The sequence below is a fragment of the Varanus komodoensis genome, unplaced genomic scaffold (assembly GCF_004798865.1).
Source record: "Varanus komodoensis strain SLA01 unplaced genomic scaffold, ASM479886v1 scaffold4, whole genome shotgun sequence".
Classification (NCBI taxonomy): domain Eukaryota; kingdom Metazoa; phylum Chordata; class Lepidosauria; order Squamata; family Varanidae; genus Varanus; species Varanus komodoensis.
The window spans coordinates 27217271-27229302 of record NW_025335941.1 but is presented as its reverse complement, the minus strand read 5'-3'; the positions used below and the strand labels follow the sequence as shown (position 1 = coordinate 27229302).

General features: G+C 42.6%; 1 protein-coding gene across 1 annotated transcript; it reads left to right on the top strand.

Annotated features, from left to right (window-relative positions):
• The first annotated feature begins 10375 nt into the window (after nt 1–10375).
• Nucleotides 10376–11677, top strand: GJA8 (gap junction protein alpha 8). Its single transcript, XM_044442168.1, has one exon. The coding sequence runs from the start codon at nt 10376–10378 to the stop codon at nt 11630–11632; it is 1257 nt and encodes a 418-aa protein (XP_044298103.1). The 3' UTR covers nt 11633–11677.
• Nucleotides 11678–12032: the final 355 nt, after the last annotated feature.

Sequence of the window (12032 nt, the reverse complement as noted above, 5' to 3'; positions counted from 1 at the left end):
TTGGCAGCAACCTCTGCTGTTGCACACCTCATGTCCCGATTTTGATCTAGATAGTCCTTTTGGTGGGAAAGGAAAGGCAGCTGGAACTCTGATGGGAATCTGCGGAAGTCCTCAGTCCAGCTTCCTCTCCTCTTCAGCCTAGCACACTTCCTTTTCTCCCTCTGAGGATAGTTGTGATATCAGAGGAGGCGGCCGGCACATTTTTTTCCAAACCCCCTGCATGGGGCATGTGGTAGGATCAGTGCTGGGACTCTGAAAAGCCCTATGCCGACCACCCCCAGCAATATGGGGAGGCCACAGGACAGTGATTTACAGTACATGCAATTTGCTCTGAAAGTACCTAAAAATCAATCTCTTCACTTTTGGCTAGAATCCAAAAGATATGTTTTGTTATATAGTATATACAATAAATAAATACTTTTTATTGGAGTGACTTACCCTTTAGGAATTTTAAAACTTTGTACATTGTTGTTATTTTTCCAGCTCTGTACCATAAACATGAGTGTCAAGGATTCAGTCAAACCTTTCTATAAAGTATTATTATGTTAAGGCCCCAGAGTGAAAGTTAGGAAGTAGAACATAGAATAACTTAGCTTTGCCCAGTAGGCAGCACAATCTGTTAGGCAGAACGGTCTCTCTGCGATATTAGAAAGCGAAGTGAAATCTGTCCTGAAAACTCTTGCATAGAATACAATAGCTAGAGTAGATCGTACACCGACAGAACTATTCCAAGCTGCAGAAAATGAATCAGTCCAAACCTTAATAAAAATATGTCAACAAATACAGAAATGCATTGGTAGGCATGTCATGGGTGGAGCTGGCTGGAGCCAGGGGTCAGACTAGATGGCCCGGGAGACCCCTTCTGACTTACTCTGTTTCTATGTTCTATTCCAATCCCCAAGAAAGGAGATGCAAAGGAGTGCAGCGGCCATAGGACCATTGCATTAATCTCCCACACAAGCAAAGTAATGCCCAAAATGTTGCAACAAAGGATACTACCCTGTATGGAGTGAGAAATGCCAAATGTCCAAGCTGGATTCTGAAAAGGAAGAGGCACTTGAGATCATATTGCAAAATTATTTTGGCTACTGGAGTGCACCAAAGACTTCCAGGAAAAGATCAGTCCATGCTTTATAGATGATAGCAAAGCTGAAGCTGTGGGTGGTCCTGAAAGAAATGGGTGCACCTCTACACTTGAATGTTCTGTTGTGTAACCTGTATCATGGACAATAAGCTACAATTCGGACAGAATATAGAGGAATGGAATGGTTTCCCAAAGGCAAAGGTATCAGCCAAGGATGTATTTTTTCCTCATTCATTCATTCTGTACACAGAACATATCTTAAGGAAAGCTGGAATATATCAAAGGAAGGAGTGAAAATTGGCAGAAAAAAATCACTTATTTAAGAGATGCAAATGATAACATACTACTGATGGAAAACAGCAATTACTTGAAACAACTTCTGATAAAAGTGAAAGAAGAGAGCAAAAAAGCAGGGTCACAGCTCAATATTAAGAAAACAAAAATCACATCCACAGAAGAATAAGAGAACTGCACTGTTAATAATGGAGGCATCAAACCTGTGAAAAAAAATTGATTTACTTTTATTCAGTGATCATTTCAAAGGGAGACTAAGAAATTAGAGTCCCCAAGACTGAGACTTGAAAGGGCAGCAATGAAGGAACCAGGGAAGATCAAGATCAAAGGATGTTTGACCAGAGATCAAGGTCAAGATCATCCAAACCATTGTATCCCCAGTCACAATGTACTGAAAGCTGGAAAGTGAAGAATGATGCATTTGAAACAGGGTGCTGGAGGAGAGCTTCATGAATAACCTTGTTTGACAGAAACACAAACAAGTGGGTCCTAGGTCAAATCAATCAAGAGCTTTCTCTAGAAGCAAAATGACAAAACTGAGGCTGTCATACTGCAGACCCATCATGAGAAGGCAAGACCCTCTGGAGAAGACAATTATTTTAGGGAAAGTAGAAGGCAGAAGATGAAAGGGAAGACCACATATGAGATGGATTAAATCCGTAAAGGAAGCCACAGACTTGAATTCAGGAGAGCTGAATGCAGTTGTCATAGACAGGATATTTTGGAGGGCTTTCATTTATAGGATTGCCATAAATGGGAGATAACTTGACTGCACATGGCAGCGGCAGCAGCAGCAGCAAATAATCCGGTGTCATCAGCAAATTTGGCTGGTTCAATGCTCATGCTTAATTCCATATCATTTATGAATCATTGGTCCTAATACAGAACCATATGGAACCCTGCTATGGAACCTTGCTATGGATCCCTTGGAACCTGGTGGGAAAAATCAGCATCCCCCCCCACTGTCCGTTTTCCATTCCTTAACCAGTTACTGATTCATAAGAGTGCCTTCCCCTCTAATTCCGTTATTGCTAAGTGTGCTTATGTATCTTTGGTGAGGGGCTTTGTCAAAAACCTTTTGGAAGTTCAAGTAAACAATGTCTACTCAATTACTCCTATCCACGTGTTTATTTACACTCAAAAAACTCTGGTAACAGCGTTACCTTTACCATGTTACCCCTTTTTTCCAGCAGGGGTTGTCCTTCTATATGCTTACTGATTCTGTTTTTAACTACACTTTCAACCAATTTACCCAGAACTGATGTTATGCTAACCAGTGTAACCTCTTTTTGACCTGTTATTCGGACTGGGGCTCATTGGGCAACATGGAAGGGAAGCAACAAGCTATTAACTACAGTGTTGCTGGCTGTAAAACCTAGATCCTATTGGGGAATATTGCTGGTTACAACATCTAGTGTTCACACAACACTGTGATTTTTTAACCATAATGGGGCAAAAAGGACAAAGACGCAATACTGAAGAGGTGTGTGCAGCTAGAGCTGAATTTCACATATTCATTTGAAAGAACTGGCTCTCAGCTACAGGTTTTCTACTTTCATGTACAGTGAGCCTGTAACATTTACTAGAGAGAAAACCTCACTGAACATAGGGGGACTTATTCATGCCCACTGTATGATCTCACTGTCTCCCTGCAATCCCTATTCTCTACACCTATCTGTTCAATGATCTTCTATAGAATTTCCTAGCTTCATGGAATTTAAACCGCTAAGCACAAGTCAGAGATGATAACATTTTGTGTACATTATCATTATTGCATTGTCTTTGTTAAAGTTGATGGAAACTCAAGATACCAAGAAAAACAAACAAACAAGATTTAAAGTAATGTATAACAGATTTTCTTGTAGGGGATGCCTTGTTGGCTAGTCTTAGTACTTTATGGATAGCCTACACATTTGCTATATCGAGCATATTAGCAGGAAACATGAACACCGATTAGCAGATCAAAAGATGATAACTTTGTTACAGGGCTGTCCAGTCTGGCTATCTGGGGTTATGCTCTTTCTATCTGACAGAATACCATATCATCATGCATGAATGGCTCTGTTCAGTCAAATGCTCCAGGCTTGCCCTTTTCTATTGTGTTAGTAAAACAAAAAGCCGCCATACGTTCCCCTGTCTGCCTTTCTAGGCAATGGGTTGCAAGAAAAAGATGGATGATACAGGAAGCCTGAGTTTTCTGTGTCATAGTAAGGGAAAGGAGGTGTGTAAAAACATAAGAAGAGCCTAGATAGATCCATTTGCAAGCTTCTCTAATTTACCATTGTATTCTCTCAGTAACCAGGAAATACTTCTGGGGCGCCTAGAAGCAGAATATATGCAGAATACCCAGCAACACGTACTGAGTAGCATGTATCCTCTGATAATCTATAGGTAGCCTTACTCTTTACAAATCTGTCCAGTCCCAAATTGGAACCTATCACTACATTCTGTGATTGAAAATTCCATTTAACTAGCTGTTTTGTGAAAAGTACTTCATTTTATCTATCTTGAACTTCTCACCCATTGGCTTCATGTGATGACCCAGGTTCTTGTATTCTTGGAGCGTATCATCCATGTTATCAATTCTATCAATGTTTTCTGTTACTTTCCCTTTTTAGAGGCTAAAAAGCTCCCAAAGTTGTCACATGCTCTAATTACCCTTGTGGCACATGGTTTCCCGTGGTGGCTGAACCCCTCAAGGTGTGCAGTGGGGTGGCCTCAAACCCACCTCAGAACCTATGGCCTGTTGTAGGGATCTGGGAACATGTCAAACTGACCTCCTGCCATGCAGCTTACTGAGTTGGGGTAACACAGGAGGATAATTAGGGAAGGTAATCATGGAAAGGATAATTGGGGGAATCATACATTGTGCAATAGCATGGTGGAAAAAAGACATCACTGTGGCTTCCCCCGTCCTGTACACATCTGAACTCAGCCAGTGACTGGGTCCTCTTAGCACAATAAGCCATGGTGGTTTAGTGCAGGGGTGGCCTGCCATGTTGCCTGAAGCAGCAATGTGGCTTTTGAACCACTCTGGCTGGATTCAGACAACATGACAAGTCATCACTGCATTAAAAACCACCATGGGTTATCATGTCGTGTGAACTAAGACATTATCAAAAATCTGGCTTTACCATTGGGAAGAACGGACTACCCAAGGCTGCAGAATTTGGAGTCATGCGAGAGCAAATAATTGGGGGTGGGGGTGGTTATATTTAAACTGCAAAGCACAGGGCGAGGCACTTGTGGGATTTTTTCCTTGGCTCAAGTACTAACATAAATGGCTTTGGGTATTATGAATCTTGGCTTGGGGAAGGGCAGCAACATCATTTGCTGTTCTGCCTCAGGCAGCAACATACTTTGGGACAGCTCTGCACTCAGCTTGCCTGTCTGCTCTCAGCTTGCTGCTCAGCTTGTAATGGTCACATAGGCATTGAAGTAACTGACAGAGAGCCTCGGAAAAATGGCAGGAAATCATTTGACTGTGATAAGTTGCTGTGCTGGATTTAATTTGGTTTAACTGCATTGCAGATGGAAGGCGTACAGATACACAAGGATGCAGCCTCACTGAATTTGTGTCCTGCAAATGTACTCAAGGTGGCCAGCAGTTCTGTGCCCTTCCTAAGGAACAGATTTCCACCTGACAAACATATTGTGCATGCATCCACATGCGCAGTGCTGTCATTGTATAGCATTCTTCACATGTACATGAATTCTACACTACAAAAAGATCCAGGCATCACCTGTTCTGTCTAGCACAGCTCAAGATTCTCTGACTGCTAGTATGAAGCAGTTGTGTTTACTCAAAGGGTGAAAAAGAGGCGAGTCTGATGAGCAGAGAGTGTGATGGTGGTCAGACCTATGCTGACTAGAACTTGTTTTAGGAAGAGCTGTTACCTCAGTAAACATGCAGAGGCCTTCTGGGTCTGGACCTGCTCTTCCACCCTCCCTGAGGAGCCATCTACTTCTTAAAAGGCCGCTGCAGCACTGATTCCTCCACACAATCAATGTTAGGAGAAAAAAGTGTTTGCATGAAGAACTGGCTGTAAAGATACACGGCCAACAGCTACTTTGCCAGGAACTGTTCTCGCAGAGGTGGCTGCTGACTGCATGTGTGCCACTGTGTTCTTATACTAGCGTTTTCCACAAACCCAAACATTTGAAGGTGTTTGCCAGTGTGAACCAACACTCAGTGTGGAGACATGAGATAATGATGGTAAAGCATTTTGCATTTTAAAAATACAATAGAATCAGTGCCACAAAATACATTGAAACCGAGTGAGTCAGATGGTCTGACCTCTGGCTCTAGCTGGTTCCACTCATGACATGCCCACCATACAAATTCATAGAAAAAAAACAAGAAATTGCTTGTAAATTATTGTTCATATGCAGGAAATCTCAGATGCAGTTCTGGAGTTCTTGTATGGTAGGATCAGTTTTCTGTAACCATGGAGATAATTGATGGTCTATTCTAAGGTTTCAGAGTTTCACCCTGGCTTCTCTGGGTGTCTTGATCCCAGATCACTGTTTTACCATTGTTGGTATGGAAAAGCCATAAAGCTCCTGGCAAGAGTAGCCATGGAAGTGACTACTTCTAACCTTCAATCTCTGCTGCTCTCAACTCCATAGCAACAGATGTGCCATTGCTTCCTATATTCTCACTGTCTGAGTGCTGTGATCATCTCCTTACTTTTGGAAATAAGGAGACAGCATGAAAATACATGGAAGAAGAATGGGGGAATTGTGGCAAAACTTTTTATTTAAGTTTAAAACTTTTTATTTTATTTAATTAAAATAATATTTTTATTAAAAAATATCTGTTGGGACTGAGCAGCTGGGAGGTGCCACAGATATGCAGGTACACTCAGGAGAGGGGAGAAGGGAACCCAGGACCATAGAAGACCCTCAGGAAGAGGCTGCTGTGGTCCAGAGGCCAGAATAGGGAAAGGACAGGGATTTTGCTTGCAGCAGCTTCCGGTATCGGTGGTGAGCCTCGGAGGACAGAGTGGGGAGAGTGGAAACCATGCAGCCCAAGGAATCATGTAAACGTCTTACCAGTAAGTGTGGGCAAGATCTATTCACCATGGCAACAGTGCAGAGTTCTTTGCCGTATCATGTGCACCCAGCCAATGAGTGTCAAGGGCAGGGGTCCTCAAACTTTTTCAATAGAGGGCCAATTGAAAGGCGGCGGCTACACGTGTGGGCCAGTGAGGAGGGGGGGCCTGGGCACACGGGCCAGTGAGGCATCATTGGGTGTGCGCGAGGTGGTGTTCAGCATGCGCGGCGGCGGCTCGCTTGCTCGGAGATCTCCCAGCGAGTCTAAAACCATCTCCGAGTGAGCAAGCCACCACCTCCTGCCCACATGGCAAGCACGTGTGCGGGCCAGATGAATGGGCATGGCGGGCCAGATCTGTCCCATGGGCCGTAGTTTGAGGACCCATGGTCTAGGGCCTGCTCCACATTGGCTACTTGCCCCACATGAGCATCTCATGTGGGGCCATTGGCAGGCTTTCAAATGAACTGATGGGCGGCAGGGAGGGGGGGTGCCTCTGTTTGAAAGAACTGGCACTTCCTCAAATTGAAGTGGGGCGCCTCTGAAGCAGACTGAATTGAAAAACTTTGCTACACATGGCTGCTACTTGGCTGCTAAATTGCTCTATTTTTAATTTCTTCATAAAATTGAGATCTGAACACTACATTAAGGGCATTTCCTTTTGGCGTTTCTGCTATGTAACCTCTAAAAGGCACTGTGCTATGGCGGGACAGCACAAAAGCCCCAGCCAAAAAGTGGTTTCTATTGCTTTTAGAATTACCTCTCACATGTTCTCTGCTTCAAAAATCTTGCTGGAAGTGCTCTTTAGACACAGCAGCAAAACTGGAAGGTCACACCCTTGTCTAAAGAACCAATAAGCAACTGTGAGTAGGGAATGGTGAGCACATGAGAAGTGTCCTCATAGAAAAGCCCTACATCTTAAACCCTCTGGAAGCTTTGTGAGCAATTCAGATCCAGAGGGTACAGAAGGTCTGCAAAAAGGTATACATTCCTCTGCAGACTCTCCGTATAAGAAAACAGCAAGCTGGGGAGAGGGCAGAGGAAAAGCAAACTCTGTCCATTTATTACTAGAAGTTCTGCCTGAGCAGGGACACAGGTCAGCTGGTCACTATGGTGAGAATCATTGCATTTCTATTCAAATTGTAGTATGTCTAATTTTGCACTTAAACAAACAAACTAGCATATGCAACAAGCCCATGTCACCTTTGGCCATCTTCTTTTGGGTGGGGAGGGCAATGATGTATCCTGTTCTTTGGGGATGTGTAGCAACCACTCAAATATGAACAGGATCTGACACAGCAGATTGGAACTAGAATACAGAACCTTCACAACAAAAGAGAGAAGGTAAAAGTCTTTGTGATGAGAATGCCATTTCTTGACCTTTACTGGCCTGGTGTTGAAAGGAAATTAATATTAAATGGATGTCATTCTTCAATATGTCTGAAATGTCTAGATGCTTCAGATATAAACAGCCTGGGAATCCTGTAGAGCAGACCATCCAAGCCCATAAAGACAAGCAAATTACCTTGGGCAGTAATCCATATTATCCTGTCAAGTGGTACAGAGGATTTTTATCAGACATCCTGTGCAGACATGTGCCAAGGTGTGTGGTGAAATGTTTGGTAAGGCTATGGTCTGTACAGTCTTTCAGGATCTCTACCATTTCCCAAGTGGACAATATAGGTGAGTCATTTTTATGGGCCTTAATCCACTGTAACAATGTTGAACAGATAAGAGGGTTCCATGCATATATAAGTACACAAGCTGGGCATTTTCATGTACACTTGGCTCTCCAAATAGCAACTTTGCCTGCATGACATTACCATTGCCTGCTGCCCATTGCTAGTTCACTTTGCTCCTATTCAGCACACATATACTATTCCCCCCATTATGCATCTCCCACTTTTTTGTCTTTTCCTGCTATTGTTCTCCGTGTCACCAAATGTCATTTACTTTCTAAAGATGTCTGGCTTGAAGCTTATATACTGCAGGCCAACTAAAGCCCACCCATCAGTGCTGATCCAGTCACATCTGCTCAGTCGTGCGACAAGGTTGGGACTTTTAGAGCAGGGAGAAGCCAAAGTTAACTTTTTTGTTGGGGAGCACCAAGCGACGAGGGAAGTGCTTATCTTCAGCGGATCCTTTCACTGTGGCAAGTTGCTTGCTTGATGGCATTGATTTATATACATTTTCTTTTCCTCCTAGGTGGTTGAAATGACAGAAATTGGTATATGTCAACTGCTTTGTATGCCCTTTTTCCAGCTCTCCTTCTTTCTGTATGCTGCTTCAGAGACAAACCTATAAGAATCTTGGTGCTATGGCCATTTTACCAGCATGCATCCAACATTTGGACCATGTTGCTAGCAACAGCCACAGCATTGTTTCAAATGGGTTTGTCTCTGTATCGGTACTACATCTGGTCAGGGGGAAGCTATCTGATTTTACATTGCCTGATTTAGGAGAAGCAAGTTGGGCAGTTTTCATTTATATTTATTCACAAATCTCACTGACTTTCATTAGGACTAGTGAAGCTCCATCCCCAGTGAAGGCCATTGCAGGGAGGAAGTGTGGACTTTGGAGAAAGCATCTGGTTCTTCAGAGACATCCTTAGATTCTTAGCCACTCAAAAGACTCTGAAGAACAATGCACTGGAAAGCTTAGTCTGCTTTGTTTCTGGAGTGACAGATTTGCATGTCTAGATACTGGATCAGTCATAGATATTAGAGCCAGCCTTGCCAGCATAGGATTTTTTCAGCAAGCAGGCAAGAAATTTATTGAAAACATCCTATAGAAAATACTTTATCTCACTCATCGTAACAGAGGCTCTTCAAGATGAGGTAGAATAAATATTTCTGAATGTTGTGATCCTAGTACAGAGTGCATTTTGAGTTTAGAAAGTTGCATAATGAAGATTTACAGTAAACTATACAAACCATGGATTCTTTGTTTTCCTGAACTACAGGCATAAGATTTGTGCTGTGTGGATATATTGGTTACTCAATATAAAACAGACAGTCAATTGCTTTCAGATTGTTTTATGATAGATTATAGGGGAAAATAAGAAATATTGGTTAGTTTCTACTGTCATTTGATTATGAATTGTCAGCTGAATTGGCATTGTGAATGAATGGCTTAAGGTGGGAATTGCTGAAAGAGGAGTGTATGTGAATGTGTTTGAACAATATGTTTAAAGACATATTGATAATGTACAGAGAAAACATTGAGAATACATATAAATGTATATAAAATAAAAACTTGCCTGGCTTTTCAAATTGCATGTGCAATGAAGTGTAAAAACATATTTAAATATATACTGGCAAATCACTGTGGTTTCAGGCAGTGTTGCAATAGCAAACTTCTAAACAACACATGGTTAGGATTCACACAGCTTTATAGGATCCTTATAATCAGACAGAAGCTCATCGGGCCCCTTAAAGGGTTCCCAACACTGCTGCAAGGGAGCAGATTTTCCCCTTTGCATGTGCCCTGGAGGCACTCCTGTGGCACACTGTAGTCGTCTTAACTGTTAACAACGGACTTAGCTGTTGTAATGGTTGTGGAAGTAATCCCTTAAGTGGGAACAATTCTGGATGCAGTTTCAGAATTTTTCAGTAGCTACTGGGAAACTACGTAGCTTCACACCAGGTGCTTCCTTGAGGATACTATTTGCCTGCAGCATTTGTCTCAGGATTAAAAAGAGTACAACACAGAATCACTGAGGTAAATGCAATTTATACTATTGACTTCCATGGAATATGGAAGTCCATAATTGACCAGATCTCCAGTGATGAACTCTGGAATTGTACAAAACATATTTGTGTAGACTGAGGGGGAAAATGTGGAAGTTTTGAAAAGTCAATGGTAAATGAGCCATGTGAAGAATATAGTTAAACCTTTCTATTATTATGTAACTGAATCATTATATTTCTTTTAAACAGCCAGAAATGGGTGACTGGAGTTTCCTGGGAAACATTTTAGAAGAGGTAAATGAACACTCCACTGTCATTGGAAGAGTCTGGCTAACAGTACTCTTCATTTTCCGAATCCTGATCTTAGGGACAGCTGCAGAATTTGTATGGGGAGATGAGCAGTCAGACTTTGTGTGCAATACCCAGCAGCCAGGTTGCGAGAATGTCTGCTATGATGAAGCTTTCCCCATCTCCCACATCCGGCTGTGGGTCCTGCAGATCATCTTTGTCTCCACACCCTCCCTGGTTTATTTGGGCCATGCTGTACACCATGTAAGGATGGAAGAGAAAAGGAGAGAACGGGAAGAGGCAGAGCAAGCTCAGCAAGCTGAAGCAGGTGAAGAAAACTCACCCCAAGATGCAGACAAGAAGAACCCTATATCCTCCAAAGAGACAAGACCCAAGGCAACCAAGAAGTTCCGTCTTGAGGGAACGCTTCTCAGAACCTACATCTGTCACATCTTTTTCAAAACCCTCTTTGAGGTGGGCTTCATTGTGGGCCAGTACTTCCTGTATGGTTTCCGAATTTTTCCTCTTTACCGCTGTGGCAGGTGGCCCTGCCCCAACCTTGTGGATTGTTTTGTGTCAAGGCCTACTGAAAAGACTGTTTTCATCATGTTTATGTTGGCGGTGGCATCAGTATCACTCTTTCTCAACCTTGTGGAAGTCAGCCACTTGGGCCTTAAAAAAATACTGAGTGCTTTCAAGAGATCATCAGAACAACAGCCTGCAGAGACCCCAGAGAAGCCCCTTCATTCAATTGCTGTTTCATCCATCCAAAAAGTCAAAGGCTACAAGCTGCTGGAAGAAGAGAAGCCAGCATTCCATTACTTCCCTTTGACAGAAGTAGGAGTAGAAACTACACCTGTCCCACCCTCATTTAACGAGTTTGAGGAGAAGATCAGCATAGAAAACCTGAAAGACCTCTCTAGAGCTTTTGATGAGCAGTTGCCATCCTATGCCCACGTGGATGAACATATTGAAGAAAAAATGGAAGTGGGAGAGGAGCCAGAACAGGAAGTGGAAGAACAGGCACTGGAACCGAGGATGGAAGAGCTGACAGAGAAAGTGGAGGAAAAAGTTGAAGAGAAGCATGGGGAGGAAGAACATGAGCTACAACCACCAGGAGAGGACTTGCCCCTACCATCTTCTGATCTTGCAGTTGACACAAGACCCCTTAGCAGGTTAAGCAAAGCAAGTAGTCGGGCCAGGTCAGATGATCTGACTGTATGAGAGTAATGGCTTGAGCAGTCTTGCACAAGCCACATACATAATATATCTCAGATGTCTTAAACAAAGTGCTAAACCAGTCATTTTAATTTTCTTATCAATGTTTTTGGCTAGAATTGTGCTGTAAAAGCTAACTGCCTTGTCAGCCCTTGTTTGCCCTGAAACTGAACCAGTGTTAGCCATTTAAAGAAATTTTGAAATTCAGATGCATCACTACTATAAGGTAAATGCACTACATTAAAAACCAAGAGGGGAACCCCCCCCTAAAGCAATGAGAAAAGCAATTTTAGCAATTCTGATCACACCAAGTTTTATGTTCATCTTTTCTCTGGGGATATGGAAAGTGTATTTCATCATTTGATTATTTAACTAATTATAGTGATGAAGTGATAGCTTGGATCTT

Coding starts and splice junctions, on each gene's coding strand:
- GJA8 (XM_044442168.1), top strand. CDS start 10,376: ATGGGTGACTGGAGTTTCCTGGGAAACATTTTAGAAGAGGTAAATGAA.